The sequence below is a fragment of the Hermetia illucens genome, chromosome 2, assembly GCF_905115235.1.
Source record: "Hermetia illucens chromosome 2, iHerIll2.2.curated.20191125, whole genome shotgun sequence".
NCBI classification, from domain to species: domain Eukaryota; kingdom Metazoa; phylum Arthropoda; class Insecta; order Diptera; family Stratiomyidae; genus Hermetia; species Hermetia illucens.
In genome coordinates this window covers 134826155-134845804 of record NC_051850.1, presented here as the reverse complement: position 1 = coordinate 134845804, position 19650 = coordinate 134826155, and the positions used below count along the sequence as shown (strand labels likewise).

General features: G+C 44.7%; 1 protein-coding gene across 3 annotated transcripts; it reads left to right on the top strand.

Annotated features, from left to right (window-relative positions):
- Nucleotides 1-239: 239 nt before the first annotated feature.
- Nucleotides 240-14576, top strand: LOC119648779 (UBX domain-containing protein 4). Of its 3 annotated transcripts, none has more exons than XM_038050616.1 (7): nt 240-342; nt 421-551; nt 632-766; nt 12409-12645; nt 12706-13169; nt 13232-13854; nt 14038-14576. In XM_038050616.1, the coding sequence occupies exons 2-7, from the start codon at nt 470-472 to the stop codon at nt 14234-14236; spliced, it is 1740 nt and encodes a 579-aa protein (XP_037906544.1). In that variant the 5' UTR covers nt 240-342; nt 421-469; the 3' UTR covers nt 14237-14576. The 3 variants fall into 3 exon arrangements, with proteins under 3 accessions (XP_037906544.1, XP_037906543.1, XP_037906542.1); XM_038050615.1 differs by having other exon boundaries at nt 248-360; XM_038050614.1 differs by having other exon boundaries at nt 264-551.
- The last annotated feature ends 5074 nt before the right edge of the window (nt 14577-19650 follow it).

Sequence of the window (19650 nt, the reverse complement as noted above, 5' to 3'; positions counted from 1 at the left end):
TGTATAATGACGCATGAGGGATCGAAGCGTTCAAAGGAACACAATTCCAAAATGCTAAAATTAAAATTAATTTAATAAACGAAGGTACATTGAACATCTAGTTAAATTGCTAGTAGGTGCTGGGAATAAAGTGGCTGTGCCTGCGAGCTTCACTGTTTTTGAAAGCTCTTCTGAGTTAAATCTGTATTCCAATCGCTCAGTTACCCTCATTGTGAACTAGCCCTACTGTGAACATCCCAATCAGCTTGTGCAATCTGACGTTTCTAGATAACTTTTCAACCAGATGACGAATCATCCAAGTTAGTCGGCAAATTTAGAGAAAATTGTTTTTTCGATTTGCTGGTGAGCCGTCGAAATTCAGTAAACGTTATTCCAAATTGTCACCTGAACCTAGTGAACATTAACTCCTGTTTCGTATAGAGTGCATTGAAGAAAACCCGTAAAAAGGACCGACAGTTGCGAAGTGAAAATGCGGTGGTACGAGGGAAGCATTGCGGAGGCCGTGAATCTGTCCAAGCAGCGAGACTCCGTGTTTGTTGTTTATGTGGATGGTGAGGTTTCTCGTGTTTATACCACGTCATTCCGGGCAGGGGAGGAAGTCTAATGCGTTTCTGGCGCTTTCTGCTTGCAGGCAATGATGAAATGTCGGCGAAGCTGCGGCGGTTCATTGACGAGGAGAAGATCAGGAGCAAGTTGGAAAGCGAACATTTCGTCGCTATCAAAATCGATAGCGGAAGTGAAAGCTACATGCAGTTTGCACAGATTTGTAAGTTATATTTTTTCGGCTTTAGTTTTGAGACAACTCTGCTTACTTATCTACATAAGTTGATAAGGCAACGAAATAACGAGATTTTGTGTCAATTTTCCCGACGTATGGAGGCAAATACTCTTCATCAATCTTATCGGCTTCTAAGATTCATCACAATCCGGGATGCAGATAATTGCTCGAAATACAGCTGTGGTTTTCCACACTGGCAACTGGCTGAACTTATGTGAGTTTGCAGCATTTTCGAAATTCGCGTTCTGGGGGTTGACTTGCACTAAAAGGGAATTCTTCATGTCGGGGTAGGACCACTGGATACACTGCATTAATTTGTGATACCGAACGACACGCGGAACTTGTGTTTTCGAAGAATATACTAAGTTCTTCAATCACAGGGAAATCAAGGAGCGTAGATTGCTACTTGTTTCCTAGATATTGGATTGCTTCTGGATTTATTGAATGTATTGTCATTGGGTCGGCCCGTCTTGATCAGTTGCGCCATTTTACTCTGTCAAAGGCCTTGTCTGGATGCAGCCGCGAGGCTTTCAGATTGCATCTAGCATATCAAGCCACCGTTGTTTCGGTCGGCTTTTTGGCCGTGTACCGTCGACTTCGAGGTTCAGATCAATCTTGCCGAGTGAATTTTCGTTAGTGCGAATTACGTGATCATACTGTCGAACATGCCTCGCAATTTTTCCACGATCGCTTCAACTCCATGTCGATCGTGGATATCCTCATTTTGGATGTGGGATTCACTAGTCCAACGCAACATTTTCGTTTCCATTACCGCAAAACGGCGTTCATTGTCTTATAGTCGGCCAACACTCGAATCATTGTGGCGCAGCAGGGTTAATAATGAAATTTATTTCGAATGTTGTTAATGCGAACAGACTGATGACGTCATCGGCGTTCTCCGTGGCATATTCGACTCCCCACGAGAGGGGAAAACCAACGGTGAAGATTCCGTGGATTCGTTGCAACCGGTCCATAGAAAACTCTTTTGCACCTCGGCGTGCGCACAGGTTTTTGCGCTTTGCTAAGCTGATAGTTAAGTCCTTGAGGGTTTTACGTGAGCACCTGTCTGGAAGACTTAATCCTACGGTCTTCTTAGGACACGGATTGATTTTGTGACCAAAATCAAAGCCTCGCTGAGACAAGCAACAACGGTACCAGTCTATACCAAGTGCATGGCTTAGCATTCATACTGGTGGATGCAAGACCTACCTAAATCTCTACCGAACTAAGGAGTACGGCACCCGTGTTGAAACGCAACACCACGCCGAGTCCAGAAGGTCTTTTCTCGCTTGAGCATAACCACAACCCTCATGAAACTCCCACTAGGGAAGTATGAGACTCCAGGGGCTATCCCGGTTCCCATGGTATCAGTATACTCCTGGTAAGGTTTCGTGACCAAATTGCCACTTCAGATGAGTCCCCGTGCAGACTCGGATCTGATCGCCGTAATTAGGCCTGTGGAGCATTCGCCCACTGCATCACAGCCGGCAAGCCAAAGTGAGTGCAGCGTCTCCCGGTGCCACCACTACGGAGGTTCTCCTCGGCCACTTGGTTTTGGTTTGGCCGACAGGATTGCCGCCCCGTCTTCCTCACCGCCACCTCTGAGCACCGATAAGCTGATTGTGATTGTGATTTTTAAATAAAACAGAAAAGTATTCCATCCGAATTCTCGGCAGTCGTAATCTATTTTTATTTCTATGTTTAATGGGTCCGGTTAGAGTGAAAAGAGTTCCTACACTGTGTACGGAGTGATTTACATTTGTCAAATTTAGTTCACATTTCTAAAAGTGGTGACCCCGACGTGATCAGGGCGCAGAAAAAGAGTGGAGTCGGAGCCGCCGCCGACGCGCGAGGATCTTTTTGGCGGTCATTTCTGCCAATTTGCCCAGGTGGAACGAGGAAGCGCAGCCAAGACTTGAGCGACAGCCGACATCATCGCAGCAAGGCCAGTCCGGGATGTTTATTGTGTACCGCTCGTTGCGAATACGGCGTTTGGTGACTAAACCGGGCGCCAGAAGGCCAGAAGGAACCAGGCGCAGCGCTGATTTCGTGGATTTGGCCGACCGGAAGAGCTGAAATAATTTTTCAGTCCGTTGAGCCGGCGTGAAGCATCAGTTGCACGTCCAAAAGCCCCAGTGCGACCGAGTGTTCTGCAACCGGCAGAAGTCGAAGGATTTTGGTGCGCGTGTTTACGTTTATGAAGTGCACTCGCAATTTGTCTTGCAAATTCGCGTTGGCAGAACACCAATCGAGAGACGGGATCTGATCGGGCAGAGCAGTACAGCCAAATTCGCATTCGAGTCGCAGCCCAGCAGACGGAGGCTGCATGCGAAAGTTCCATCGTTCCCGACCTGCAGCCACACAACGGAAACATGATATAGGTCCACAGCGCAGCGCAGTCTCCAAAGAAAAAGCACGGCTTGCCGCCAGGAACATAGCAGCAGATAGCACCAGCCGCTAAGAAGCGGGAGCCGGAGCCGCCGACAAGGATTATCCGCAACCTCAGTGCAAGCCGCCGCAAAGGAAGTCGTACAGGCAATTGGGGATGCGGTCTGCCGTCGTCATAGTAGGGTCGTTTCAAATTAGTTACAGCCACGTCCTCGACTCAACTCAGAGTGTGAAACATAGCTTTTGTCATGTCGCTAGACGACAAAGACGCGGCAGGCCCATCGGACCCTCAGGTGACCGCCCTCGTTTTACGCGTCCCTCCCTTTTGGCGGAGGAATCCGGAGCTGTGGAGGCGCAATTCCCGATATCCGGAATCGCAGGAGACGCGACTAAATTCAATTATGCAATTGTGGGCCTGAATGAGGAGTCCATCCTCCTGGTGGCCGACATTGTCAAGTCCTACACCGTATTGAAAACGGAATTGATCAAGCGCCTGTCGGTAAGTGAGTCAGCTAAGCTGGATTACTTGCTGGCAGGTTTGACGTTGGGCGATCGAGCTCCCAGCCAATTGCTTCGCGAAATGAGGCAATTGGGGGGAACTTTTCAATTCGTTCTGGTTGCGACGATTCCCGGAGGGCACGCGGTCCTCACGATCAGGACAACCTACGGACCGAAGTATTTGTTGGTGCCATCGTAGATTCGGCGACAAAGCTACCAGATGTACGCTCCCGTGTAAATTCGCGCTTACCACAAAAGCTAGGTCCGCGGAGGGTCCTGGCGACGGCCACCCCGAACGCAGGGTCACGTCACCTAACAATTTATGACCCTCTCAGCAGGCGCAGTTATCTTGCAGATACTGGTGCGGAGTTCTTCCCGTACCCCGGCACCATCGGCTATTCCCGCAACCCTTAAAACTTGCGGCGGCAAATTCCTCTCGAATTAACACCTACTGATACAGGCAAGTGGACGTGAGTCTTGGCTTGCGTAGGACGTTCCCGTAGAGATTTATCCTGGCGGATGTCAGCTTCCCCATTTTAGGCGCAGACTTCTGGTGTCATTGTGGGTTGCTGGTGGACTTGCAGAACAAGTCCCTTATAGATCCCACGCATAGTCTTAATTCGTCGGGCCGAATCGCATCTCACTCAAACAACAATCTTTCGACGGACGACATTGCGGAAAATTGTAGATTTGAGAATTTCGTCGATCACAAAGAACAGCAGTTGTGGAACGGCACTTCATCCAGGTTGCGTTAATGTTTGAAGCAATAACGCAGTTCTCCATTGGCTGGTAGCATTGACCCGCGTTATTTAAATCGTTCAGTTCTGGGCAGGTCCCTGCCGCTGACAGTAATTATGCCTGTTTCATGGGGATCGGTCCAGAGACCTTGTTGCATGTGGCGATCATTCCGTTTTTGGACAAGTTGCTTGAGATCATTTTTGCTATTAGATGCTAGGAAAACATCATCTGCATAAAGCAATGTATAGGGCGCTGGTTGTTGGATGTCCCGTGTGATATGTGCATAACAAGAAGTTCTTCATCAACTCCAGAAATAGTTCTTCAAAGTTTAAAATAAAATTCCTGGCTACATTTCCATCGTTGCTGCTACCTTATCCAGGTTTTGGTTGATCGACTATTAGCGACTATTTTTTCCTTAAACGCTTCTTGAAGATTTTTTGTTCTCAACAATATCTTTGGCTTTTTTCTGATTCGCCAAGATTTGATCGGTAATTTATAGGCGATTTGCAGTAAAAATAATTCAAATGTTCTTATCCATGAATGTAACACTGAAATACTAAACGGTAAGAAGCCATCATGGACACTTCTGGATAACATTTGTTGTAAGTTATTACAATTTTTAGACGTGGCACCGCTTTAATAGCACCGGACAGAGGATTTAATCTCACTTAAGGCATTGCATAATTTGTCGTCTACCATCACCACCACAGAGTACTCTTTATCATCGATCGTTATTGTCGTAGCGTGTAAATTTCGAATTTGTTCGTCAATATCTGCTTCTTATCTCTAGGAAGCTCTTCTGTTTCTTTTCGATATTGGAGACTCATCGGCATTCAATAACGAGAAGACGATAGTCGAGGATTATTCCAGGTTACACGATTTTTATTAATCGCCGAGATGTTATGAACAAGAACTTTTTTGTTTGTACTGCGCGCGTGTGGCTGGAACTACCATCGAAACGGGGGTTAGAGAATCCGATGGGACTAAACTTCGAATAACTTCTTTTTGAGCTGACAGTTGCCGACAGGCAGTATGGTCTAAAAATTATTGTAGTGGTACCGCAGCTTCACTTTCTTTTAATGAAATATCTTCTGGGCAACATTTTAATTTTTCTTTTCGGACAAGTTTGTAATGCGGGAATATTTGCTTTGTATAACTTCGAATTACTTTATATTGTTTCTTGGATAATTAAGCTTTAATTATCATGGACAAGACATCAGTTACTCCTTCAAATTTTCTACCGCCCGCCCGCAATTGCACTTAGCATAAGCTAAAACATCCGGGGGATTTCCAGCAAGCAGAGCTGCTGTTTTCCTACGCTTTCTTTGCTCGCTACTTGCTTGGAAACGTAATGGCGACTGACCACAACTTCCTCTTGAATGTCGGTTGGTTTTAGATGCGCAGGACCACCATCTCTTTTCTGTTTCAGAAAATCTGCCACTGAATTTTAATTGTCTTTTAAAATTTTGTAAAGTTATGTTGAGCGGATTCAGGCAAATAACTTGTGAGGGTTCTTTTTGGCAAATGAACTTCCAAACAAAGGATAGTATAGGTCCCGGCGCTAAAACTGACATGCGATCTAAGCCTGCCTTGATAAGGAACTCCAGACATCCCGGTTTTCCGCCGAGGTCCACCAAGAGTTTGTAGTTTTTCCTGCTAAGAACCCAAGTCTCCTAGGAATAAATGAGAACTGGAGAATCATAGTCTTTTACAGTAAGAGCTTTGACCCTACTCTGAGACGTTTCGAGCGCAACAGTTTTTGTAAGCTGAAATAGGCTCTGTTGGCTGCCAACAACCGTGCGCAGATTTCATCGTCGTAGCTATTATCGGTTTTGATTTTCGACCCTAGATAGGAGAAATTATCAACGGTCTCAAAGTTGTAGTCTCCTATCTTTATTCCTCCCGTTTGACCAGTGCGGTTTGATGTTGTTGGTTGGTTGGTTTTCGGTGCTGACGTTGCCCCCATATATTTTGTTTTGCCTTCATTGATGTGCAGCCCAAGATCTCACGCTTCCTGCTCGATCTGGATGAAGGCAGTTTATACGTCTCGGGTAGTTCCTCCCATGATGTCAATATGGTCAGCATAGGCCAGTAGTTGGGTGGACTTAAAGAGGATCGCACCTCTCGCATTTACCTCAGAATCACGGATCACTTTCTCCATGGCCAGGTTAAAGAAGACACATGATAGTGCATCCCCTTGTCGTAGGCCGTTGTTGATGTCGAATCGTCTTGAGAGTGATCCTGCTGCTTTTATCTGGCCTCGCACATTGGTCAGGGTCAGCCTAGTCAGTCTTATCAATTTCGTCGGGATACCGAATTTTCTCATGGCCATGTAGAGTTTTACCTTGGCTGTGCTATCATAGGCGGCTTTATAATCGATGTAAAGATGATGTAACTGATATTCCAACAGTTTTTCCATCGCTTGCTTCAGAGAGAAAATTTGATCTGTTGCTGAATTGCTTGGAGGGAAGCTTCTTTGGGATGGGACAATGATGTTCTGCGCGTATGGGGCTACGCGGCCTAGCAAGATAGCGGCGCGGTACTCAGCAACGTGATACCTCTATAATTGCTGCACTATGTGATATCTCCCTTTTTATGTAAGAGACAGATAGTGCCTCTTTGCCAGTCGTCAGGCATTGATTAGCTGTCCCACACCTTGGGCACAAATTGACCAACCACTTGGTGTAATTGGTCGCCTCCATATTTAACAAATTCTGTTGTAATTTCATCGGCTCCTGGTGACTTTTGATTTTTAAGCCGACGAATTGCACGGACTGTTTCTTCTATACTTGGTGGTGGCAGTATTTGTCCGTCGTCTTAAGTCGGTGGGACCCCCAACTCGCCGATGTTCTGGTTGCTCAGTAGTTAATCAAAGTACTCAACCTATCGCTCCAATATGTCCATTCTGTCGGAAATCAGATTTCCCTCTTTGTCTCGGTAGGATGAGGATCGAAGTGTGTAAGGCATCATCTTGCTGACTTGTTGCTGAAACTTTCGCGCCTGGTGCCGTTGCTGCCTGTACTTTTCGAGTTCACAGACCTGTTGGTTCTCCCAGGCTCCGTCTGCGAAGTCGCTTCTTCGCTCGTCGGAGTTCGTGATAAGTCTCTGCGCATCCGATGAGAATGCAACATTACTTGGTATGCGGCATTCTTCTGTTCTTTTGTTAGCTTACATTCATCATCAAACCAGGCGTTCCGACTCTTTTTGCTGCTGGGGCAAAGTGTGTTTGTGGCCGTATTTATGATAACGTTCTACAGGTGATTATGAAGATCATTTTTTGTTGCTTCATCTCCGGGATCTCTGTTGACTGCGGTTATTGCGGTATCCATTTCCCTCTTATAGGTGTTGCAGAGGGCTGTATTGCTTCAGTGTTAACACTCACTTGACTGTCAGAGGGGATTCTGGGTGGTGTTGTTATTCGAGCTCGGAGCACCATGCCAACGAGATAGTGTCCCAGTCTATATTGGCGTCCCTACATATATGTTCTGACAAGAAACTCCAACCGAAAAATCTGAAAAAAATGATGATGATGTATCTATAAGAAAAAAAAGGAACCCTCAAAATACATATCATTCCGATCTCTCTTCAAATAAAGTTAATATTAGTATGTTACCATATTTTCGCATTTTATTATACGATTTCAAAATTGTTTTGATATTTGTGTCGTAATAATGTTACAACAAGGGTTAGGCTGACGTGGAATTTCATAAAAGTATCAGTGTAGATAGTGGGAAGTCGTAAGCGACTTTCCTCTCTTTGCTCAGTTTGTATTACGCCACCCTGGGATGATGATTTTTTGCCAACTGAATATTGTATTAAGAGTTGATCCGCCGCTCTCTTGCGGTTTTATTCTCTGCTTTCTTTACTAAACGTTAGACTTCAAATCTTCGCTTTGTAGTCTTACCATCTAGCTTGAGGGTTACGCCACGGGCAAGACGTCCACACGTCTACGCCAGAGTGTATGACCAATAATCTCGCTAATGCATAGATGGAATTTGGTCTGCCTTGACTAGACTTTATGTTTGCTTCTTTGTTTTAACCATTTAAGCGTAAAGCCAATACCATTTCTTGTATTCCCTTCTTTCGTAGCCATGCATACAAAGATGTTCTTCCGTCACATCGCCATCGGTGGCACATTATTCGAGCACAGCGCTTGTCATAAGGTCAGCTGGGTTTCAAATTATCGACACCGTGCGAGCAATCAGATTGAAGGGGCGTCATAAGATCTGGCTGACTGCACAATTGGGAGTGGATCAATGAAAAGAAGGGATTGAAAATTCTGTTGACCGCTCCGAATGATAGCGCGCCCGAACTCTGATATCACCCGACGCCCGGGAAGTTTAACATAGTGTGGGCTGTGACAAAAGAAAATTTGTTATTGTAATGTTCAGGGAAGCGGATGATGACGCATCATAAAAGAACTTGCATGTGGTCGCAAATTTAACCCTGTGAAAGACGTTAACCATCGTCTCCTTGTCCACGATGACGGCAGCTAAAATGGTGGTAAAATGACCATGGTTCCCTCCCGTATCACTTCCGATGAAATTTTACTTCTGGTGGTTGAAATGACTAGCGACCGTAACATGTGGATACGGATTGCTCCTTCACGCAGAAACAGAAATCATCTCGGCCATCAATATATTCGAATCGAGTAAAGCCCATAAACTCAATGGTCTTTCTGCAGAATTTCTAATATGTTCATTTTTTACCAAAATATTCCCATGCCTCATACTCTTCCATATACTTCCTGAGAAGTTGCGTGTTGTTTATCAAGTGGTTGGTTTTGAACCCAGCTTCCTCGCTGTTTTTTGAATTTGACTATGATGCGTTGTACCAACTTGAAATTCTTATATGGTATATATGGTTGCCCTTCACTCTTGGGTAAGTTATAGCGCGTCAACCACACCTATGCGCCATGGGTCGTGGTTATCTGAAATTCGCTTTAGTTGCCCCCCGGGACTTCACGAGACGCTTGGACTCCTCCTCTACTGTTCTGCGCCAAGCGCCCTTGGTGCAACCCACTCGTCGGCCATCTTGCGAGAGTGGATTCCACTACATGGCATAGCCCATAATGCAATTGTCGCGCCTCCTTAATGTGTGACCTATCCACTACCACTTCCGTCCTCCTAGCCCATCGCGTACAAGCGCCAATTTTTAACTTGATCCTAGTTTTGTTGAGTAAACCGCATTTCCCGACTTCATATAGAGAACGGATCTAGTACTATTAATGCATCGGGCAACATCTAGTTCGGTGCCACCGTCGGCAGAAACCACGCTTGTTAGATATACAAATTGATTGACGCTTTCGATGCTCTGCCCATTAATGCAGATAGGGAGAGCACGATGGCTCGTCAAACTGAGAACCTTGGTTTATTTGGTGTTTAACTTCAGTGCAACTCTACTTTTTTCCCTTTCCAAATTCAGAGCCATTTGGCCAATGCCCATGACCCGGTGTAAGAGCAAACAGGTATCATCAGCGTAGTCGAAGTCCAGTCCATTCCTCCACGTCCTGCGGCAAGGCAGCATGAAGAACCTCACCGATAATGAGAAGAAATAATATCGGTGACAGGATGCAATCCTGGCGAACTCCGTTTGAACCTCCAAATCCTCTGTGATTTTACCTATGATAATAACTTTGTTTCTCCGGAATGCCCCTCCTGCGTAAAGCACCGCAGATACACTCTCTGTTCACACTATCGAAAGCTCTCTCGAAATCGATGAAGAGCAGGTGCAAAATCCCAAAGTTCCAAAATGATGCGGAGTGTGTTGATGTGGTGAATGCAGAAGGATCCGGAGCAGAAACCTGCCCGTTCTCTGTCGATCAAGCATTTGCAATGTTCTTTAATGCGCTCCAAAATTATTTTAGATATTATCCTTGCAATGCCAGGGTGCACGCAGATGCTCCTTAAACACTCAAATCAGGTCCCCTTTGGGAACTTAACGATCATCTCCTTCTTGCACTCTCGCCTCTTTTGTTACGCACAAACAGGAGACAACTTCTAAATCTACTGTTGATCGCGAAGTGGTCGATCTGATTACTCATACCGTGTCGGTCAGTTGAAACCCAACTGAGCTTATGGCAGACGTGAAAATTGTAGAAATTCATAAACCTCCCACCATTATCGTTACGGTCGCCAAGGTCGTGTTTCCCCATCACATGTCTGAGCAAGGTGCTTTCAGATCCCACCTTGGAATTCAGATCACCTATGACGATCCCAATGTTGTTTTTAGCAAGCCTTGCCTGAACTGCGTATAATGGCTTGTAGAAGGCATTCTTTTCCACTATATCTTCGTTGATGCATAGCCTTGTACAGTTATGATGCTCCTTAACCTAGACCGGAAACATGCTGTTAGAAGTCTGTCAGAAACTGGCTCCAAAGTCAAGAAAGGGCGGCTTGCAACAGCGGTCAGAAGCAACCCGACATAGGATTCGCGTCTGCTACCACTTGGCTTTCCAGAGTACAAAGGCGCATTGCTGCAAGAGGGAGGAGAGTACACGCCAGAGTCCCACCATCTTATTTCACTTAGGCCTAGGATATCCAGCTTATATCGTTGAAATTCCCGCTCAACTTGGAGAAAGCGAGCATTCTGAGGGCCCTCGCTACTGTTGTCGAGGAACGTACACACATTCCAGAAACCAATCATAGTCTGTTTTAGATAGTCAAAGGTCGTAGTCCTTATTCGAGGCGTTGTTGACGTTTTGGTGGCAATACAGTCTCGAAATTTGCAGGTTGCTAGACCACAAAGACGGTTGGACGAGTCGTCGAAGGGTCGGTGGACATACAAGCTTATTCCTGATATTAGGGAATGGCTTGACCGACGACACGGAGATTTGAACTATCGCCTCACGCAGTTTCTCACTGGACAAGGTCATTGTAACGAACGTATCTGCGTCGTATCGGTGTAGATGATTCCCCGAACTGTTACAAATGTCGTGGGATTCCAGAGGACCCGGAGGATGTGCTGTTTGAGCGCCCGAGATTCCGGAAGGATTGGAGAAGCCTGAAACGAGCCCTGGGAGTCGGCGTGAGCCCCTAAAACTTAATCCGGGAAAGGCTCAGGTCGGAGGCAAAGTGGACTTCGATCATCCACACAATTGTGCAGCTACAAATCCAACTGCTGAGAGAAGCACGCCCATGAAGAGCGCAAAGAAATTGAGAGGCTGTACCCTAAAGACAGAATGGAGCTTCTGAAGGAAGCAAAGAGTTGAGAGACGAATCCCACACTACATCCATGTCAGCTTCGATGTTCACACGGCAGACCTGAAATTGATGTGTCTTTCTCAAGATAACACCACCGTGTAATAAAAAAAAAAGATTAGTTATCGTTTCCGATAACATAACATTTCCTTTTTACAAATAGATTTTATTTAGCAAATAAGTACATATTTCCGGCGCTGCTTACTCCCTGTTCAGTGCTTAGCTACACTATTGCTCACTATGCTCCATATTCAGTGAGATTATACTACTCAATTATTGCGCCGTTCCTGGAGATTATAAGTCTGTAATTCGACTTTACAGAGGCAAGCCCAAATTCACTATCGAATTGGATAATTGCAATCAATTGAAGACGTACAGCCTAAATTCATTAAAATTTATTTAATGGAGAGCATGGAGGGCCCACTTGATCGGCGTTAAATTATTAATCCGGCTATAAAAAGCGCAATTCTTCAATATCTGGAGCAGCTTCTTGATGAACATCATGTATTGATTCTTTTGTTCATTAATTCGGAGGCGGTACGGGGTCCGTCGGTTTAGCTAGTATATAGATAATTTATGAAGCAATAATCTAGAGATTTGAACCGTGATGTTCCGCTCCAACAACTTGGTGCTTTAACTACTAAGCGCCTGGACGTTTGATTTTTGGCAAACTTCCCAACACTGTGTCATATTTTTTCTTATTTTCCAAAGTGAATTTTTTCATTCAGGATTCTTAATTCTCAATCAAGTCGACAGGTCATGACTACATGAGTACATTTAGGTGTTGATGCAATTCATTTTTTCCAGATCAACTCGTGCCTCTCCCGTCAATATTTTTTATTGGCAAGAATGGAGCACCTATACAAGTCGTAACTGGTGTCATCACAACTTCTGATGAACTTGAGCAAAAAATCAAAATAGTTCTCGAAACAGTGGGTGTGAAAGAAATCGTCGCCTCCAAAAAGGTGGAAGAAGAGGCGAGTGCTTCAGTTGTGAATAAAACTCAAAGCGCGGCGGCCTCAGCTTCACAAAATTTCATTGCAAGTAAGTGGTAAATATAGCAAGTGGTCCAAGAAGCATAATTATTTGGTTGAAACTCCTCAGATGAACAAGCTTCAGATCCAAATTATGAAGTGGTTTGCGAAGGGGATGTTTGTTATCGTCGACCGAAAAAGGAAGAAACACCGTCAAAGCCTTCACCCAATGATTCTAACATCGATTCCTTGCCTTCATCATCAAAGCTAGAGTCAAATTCTACTCAGGACGTAAAACCTGATTCAACTACTCCTTCTGTAGCAGCTGAACCACCTCCAAGTTCATCACCATCACTATCTTCTAGTTCGGCTCTTCCTGCTCCTGCGCCGGTCGCTGCTGAACCCTCATCTTCAACAGATGACGTGGCACAAAGAGTGGAACAAGCTAAAAAACTGATTGAAGAGAAGCGAAAGCAAAAGGAGGAAGAGGAGAAAAGACTAGAACGTGAACGAGAAATACGGCGACGAAAGGAGGGACAGGAGATGCTAAATTTCAAGAAAATGCAGAGGGAACAAGAATTGCAACAGATGAAGGTACACCAGTTTGATTTCTTAAAATAGAAGTCAAATTTCTAAAACTTTTTACTGTCATGCAGGAAAACATTCGTCGTGAAAAAATGGAAGAACAGGCTGCGCGTCAACGTATTTTGGAAAAAATTGCAAGTGATCGAGCGGAACAAGCGAAGAAATTTTCATCTCCGGAAAAGCCCAAGCCCACAACAACCGAAACAGTACAGCAACCAACTCCAGCACCTTCGAGTTCCTTGGAGTTCTCGAGAATCCAATTTCGAAAACCCGAAGGCGATACAAACACTCACACATTCAAAAGTTCTGATCAGTTTCAAAATATTCGTGACTACGTACGGACTACCCTTCTCGTCGACTCTGCGATTCGTGATTTTTCCTTGGCAATGACATTCCCACGTCGTGAATTTACAGCTGAAGATGATTCGAAAACACTTTTAGATTTAGGATTGTGCCCTTCCGCCGTTTTACTTGTGATTGCTGGCCAGCGCTCAGCGAATAGCCCCTCAGCGATTGTAGCACGTTCCGGTGGATTTGTGAATATGTTCAATATGGTGTTTTGGGGGTTGCTTTCGCCATTTTTTGTTGTTTTCAATTATCTGCGAGGCTGGATTACTGGACAACGCCCTGATTCAACAGCAACTACGGGGGCTCAAAAACGGGCAAATGAAGAAAGCATGGCCGACAATGATGCGTAAGTATCCTCCCTATATCTTCTTCTATAGATTTGTTGGTAAATCAACATACTTAAAAAAAATCATAAGTGTTATTAAGGTGTTCATGTAGATGAATCTAACTGAATACAAACGATTCAAAGATACATTCTGCAAAACACAATTGGAAAACTATTTTTATCAAGAAGCCTCCTCAATTTCAGAGCGAAGCGGCGCAACATCGATCGACTGCTTAACCGAAATTTCGTGAATGACGACCCCAGCGCTTCCGGCTCAGATAAATCAAAGAAAGATGTTCCTTATCGTCGAGTCCCTGGCTCAAATATTCACCGACTCCGCGAAAGCAAAGATTCCGACGACGAAAATAACACGTGGAATGGAAATTCGACACAACAACAATAAATATTGCAAAATAATTTTAAACCTTCTTAGGCTAGGCATCAAATTTAAAACACTTTGCAAATTTAACAGAAACTCTATTCACCACTCTTGTGATTAGCAACACAGTCGGCATCAAAGTACTGCTACCCCAAATAGCGATTCTACTAAAAGTTCGCCTTCATCGAGAAAATAGGCTGGCAAATGAGATGGCTAGAAAGAAATATTTTTTGTGTAATTATTATTTCGGGAGACTAGTCTTCTAAGGGAATTTCGAGATGATTGGAACTTTGTTACATTATTAGTCAGTAAATTTAGATTATGGTCTCACAATGGAAAGGAATAAAGGATTTACTCCGATATAGTTCTCTGAGTTTGTTTCTAATTCTATTAAGCCAATCAAAAGCATTGTACTTTTGTACGATAAACTGTCCCTAATCTCTAAGTAACGAATGATGCCGGTGCCGATCCTTTTTGTTCTTCCGCCTCTTCCTTTACAATGAAAAGTAGGCATTTCTCAGTACTCCTCCTCTTACCGAAAACATCAGCTTGGATGGGGTCGACAGCAAAAACATGGAACAGAGTGATGGTTGAGCACCGATTTTTTTTTGGTAACCTATGTGTACCCGAGTTCCCATGCTTCTCTATTTGTGACACTGATTTGCTCCTTTTTCGCTTTCTCAGCGGATTTAGGGTTTGCTCCTCGTGGCCTCTTGCTCTCTATGCAATCCACCGAAGTCTGAGGCAGTTCCTTCCTAGACTCGCAATTTCATCTGTCCACCAGTGACACAGGTGACTTCCCGTGACGAAGTCTCCTTTTGCGTACCCATGCATCGCAAACTGCGATGATAAGGCTCATTGTTGAGTTCACTAACAATTCAGTCGAAGTTTTTCTATTCGCACCCGGGGTCTGTGGCTCGTTTACCCCACTTGAGAGAGTTTCAGCGAATTTAACAACATCGATTTTTCCGACGTTCCACCTGGCAGCTATTTGCCGGACGTCACAACATTGGGAGGAATCGTTTGTCACTTCGAAGGAAATGTATGCCAATCATTGGCCGAGAAATCGTTAAATACCTTTCACCGGTGCATTGCAGACACTAGGGACTCTGCATCAAAGGTTCCGCCAGCGATAGTGTCCTCGTTACCAGGGCGACGGAATGTTCGAGTCGCGAATAGGAAAGAAAAAAAAACGGTATGAAATATTAAACTGATTATGGCTTTTTATTGAAGCTATATTCATGCCATTACGATGGGGCGGCACATAATTGGGTTCGTTAGCAGTAATCGGCCTAATTGGTACGGCGCTATTCTGCCAGTAGCATCTCTAGCTCGAACAAAGTGGTTGGTTGGTTAGCGTATACAAAGGGACACAATAGTTATTTACGGACGCGGTGCGACTTTCTCTTAACAGAACAATAGCGTACACACAGGACCTGCCGTAATTCCACAGAAAATAATCGAAGGGTATTTAGTCGCATGATTACAGCGGCCAATTATATCTCATGTGTAAGGCGCCCCTCCAATCCTATTGTGGTTAGAGTTTCTTTATGGGTTTGTCTATGCTCTATGTTCAGGAAGACAGCTAGAAGATATTGCTTGTATTGTAGGGACCACCCACACTGTAAAGAGGGGTTTCGGTGGGCGTCTTTAAGTGAATGTCCAGAACGCGCTCTATAATCTTCAACACGAAAGAGATGAGGCTGGCTAACCGAAAGTTCCTCACGGTATCAAAACTACGCGGGCGCATCTTTAGGTGTACGGTACGAATCGAACAAAATAAAACTTCGGTAAATCTCTCCGAACCACGATACCACTACCCTCCAAGCAAGGTTCTGACTTACAGTTCTCCCCGCCAGGCGAAGATGTGCATATGGACTAGCAGCTCGAGAAGCCTTGCAGCATTTTAAGAAAGGATGGGCTTCTGCGTTCCTTGGCTATAATCTTACTGAGATTCGCAAGCTTGCTGGTGCTTTTAATGTTCTCACGATAGGCCAGCCGTGACCGTTTCCTGACACTCTTGATGGCTGACTTGTACCCCTCCAGGCAACCCTTTTCTCCTAGATTTGTGCATGTAGCGGGTGTCGAAAACCTCTATAGTCAGTTTCCTGAGGTTAAATAGACCTTCATTTCACCATGATGACAATGCCTTTTTGTTGTGCTCGTATTATATTTTTCAGGTCACGAGGGTTTAAAGGCTATTTCAGAAATCAAAGAGAAACTAACTCTTTCGCTTACTTCCGAGCTGCCTCCAAGCGTACGTCTCGAATGGACTTCGCAAGCTATCAACAGATTGATTTGCTGCGTTGCGCTGATGGACATCAGGTTTCGTAGTTCTTCTAAAGAATCTGATCGGTTGGCAGGTGGGTAGATATACTGCTCTCGGCTCCCGCGCCCTTCAGTCCGGTCACGTTTAGGTTAATGAAACTAAGAGAGGCGTACAGGCCTGACGAGGACATCATACTAATGTCCTTAAAAAGTTGATCATTTGCAAAAGCTGACTAGCCTACAAACATGAACCTCTACTGTATTTACTTTGAAGACCTTGGTGATCCGGCCTCATTCAATCCAGGGTTCCTGTATTAATGCGTTGACGTCGCATTAATAGATTAGAATAGCCGCACTTCGAGTGTTGCAGATTTATCTGTGCTATCCTCAATTGATATGTTTGCGTAGGAGGTCGTCAGTACCCGTCAACTTTCATCTCTTTCAACAGTTCATTGGCGTCGCCGACTGGGTCCAGGTCGTCGTCCGTTTTTGCGGAGCGGAATACCTTCACCTTTGCGTTCTTTATTCCGAACCCCAGTTTGTAAGCGCTTTTTTTTGGTACTTGTAGGTACTCTCCATTTATACGGCTTAGTAGAGGTTGGCGGCTCACTTGGGGCTCCTTCTCCTTAAGCACTTAGTCGTCCATGAGGATCCTAGGGTTTTCTAGACGACAGGATTGAACGGGCCCGTTTTTATCAATGCGGTGCTCAGAGGTGGCAGCGAGGAAGCACGGGCGGCAACCCTGTCCGCCGAACCAAAACCAAGTGGCCGAGGAGAACCTCTAAGTGGTGGCACCGGGAGACGCTGTACTCACTTTGGCTTGCCGGCCGTGATGCAGTAGGTGAATGCTCCAAAGGCCTACTCATGCCATCAGATCCGAGTCTGCACGGGGACTCATCTGAAGTGGCAGTTTGGTCACGAAAGCTCAGCAGGGGTATACTGGTACCATGGGAACCGGGATAACCCCTGGACTCTCATACTTCGTGTGAACTCCCGTTGTATGTGAGTACAGCTCGGTTGTTTGCGGTTGGCCCTTCATGGGGGTTGTTGGTTATGGTCAAGCGAGAAGAGACCTTCGGGCCTCGGCGTGGTGTTGCGTTTCAACACGGGTGCCGTACTCCTTAGTTCGGTAGAGATTTAGGTAGGTTTTGCATCCACCAGTATGAATGCTAAGCATGCACTTGGTATAGACTGGTACCGTTGTTGCTTGTCATAGCGGGGCTCTGAAGAAAACCGTATTTTTTTCAGTTTAGGTATCTGCAAATAAGATACCAAGAGGATTTTGCCGGATTCAAAATGCAAAACGTGTTATAAGGAAAATTTTGTGACGCTCTTCACTTTTTTTCGTACTGTCTCGCACGATTTCTAAAAATCTAATGAAAAGTTTTGAGCCCGATTTAAAAAAAAAAATACGTAGAAATGTCATCGCTATCGTCCGGCAGCAACTTGCCCCCTATTATGAATAACAAACTTTTTACATTTTTTTTTTCATATCGGAAAATGGCTAAAAATATTTTTTTTTTTTTTGAGTCCGCCATTTTAAAAATTGTTATCACAAAAATTTATAAATTTGTCGGACGATAATCACGAAACTATGGATTGAAAAAATCTCTACTTGTGTTTCAGGCCAACCGTTTTTACGATTTGCTGCAAATCGACCCACAGACACATCGACACAGTGTCTAAACTGAAATTTTTTTTTACAAATTATTATTATTTTTTGTAGTTTAAAGGCTAGTAAAATTAAAAAAAAAAAATACATTGAAAAATATTGAATACTTTTCTCACAGTAAAATTCTAAAAAACGACTCGATACTCACATGAGAACACTCTCTTAAATTGGAATCCATGTGTTGGTCCGGGGAAAAATGTCCATCGTGCGAGCCCAGCCACCACAGTAGGGATCTTACTTGAAACTGAAGGCGCCCAAGGTATTCAGAGTTCGCATACTAGAGACCAAACTTTCCATTGGGCACGCAACCCTCAAGGTATGTTGTTGGCTTAGAGACCTGTTAGCACGTTTTCCAGTGCAGGGATGACGGTTCCCAGGCTGATGCTATGGTTCATCGTACGCCAGATCCGCTTGCCGTCAAAATATTACTAGCAGATAAACAAATCCTCGTCAGTAGGATGAACCTACTTCAAGCCCGGTCCCCCACACCTTTGGTCTTTTGGAGACTGTTTGCAGTAGCAAGGAAGCCTTGTGTGTGAGGACTTTTCGAACTATGCAACCTTAATCTGAAGCATAATCAGAGCAGGTTGCCAATTTTCCCTTGTCAGATTCGAGCATCGCGTCCTTTGTGCGGCATGTAGCGCCATCTTGTTGGAACCACCGCTTCGATATATCGATGTTGTCCAGGTTTGACCACAGGAAGTCGGTTAACATCACTATATACAGAGGTCTATTGATGGTAACGGTGTTTTCTTACTCATTTAGAAACAAATATCTTCAGTCGAAATTGCCATTGCTCATTTTTGTATCAGTATAATCTTATAAGGATGTAGACCAAAATCCAACCGCAAAATAAGCCGAATTGACTCTCTTACGGTATCCAATTCAGATGAGTGGCGCTGAATCAGTATTTTTGGGTCTAGTTAAAAACTAGCGGCTATGGCACCTGTGATGTCTTCATTTTGCATCTACATCTGTCAGCTTCATGGATTAAGGCCCCAAAAATGTGTGTGTGTGGGTGTGTGTGGTGGGAGAGAAGCTTCAGATTCTGAGCACTCAGGCCTTGCTGGCCCATTTTACTCGCCACCACTATCTTACGAAATATTCCGCATTCGTTAATGTATCGTAGGATTTCCGTTCGTGGATGTGATGCTACCCGTCGCAACTGGAGAACATCGGCACCAAAGATCTGATGCCTGATGCGGCCATAGGCGGGGCATTCACATAGGAAGTGCTCCGTAGACTCCGCTTCTTCATTACAGGAGGGACACGTATCATCTTGAGTAATTCCTATTCTGAACATATGCCCAGCTAGTGAATTATGGCCTGTAAGAATGCCCACCATACACCTGCAAGTCCTCTTCGTTTTCGGTTCTAGCAGTTTGATGTGTCGAACAGCATTTAGGCCCTGCCATCTGCAATTGTGGGCAGCTTTCTCCCAGTTTTTGAAGACAGACTTAGCCAATGCTACTGATACTTCAATTGCTGGTTCCGGTCC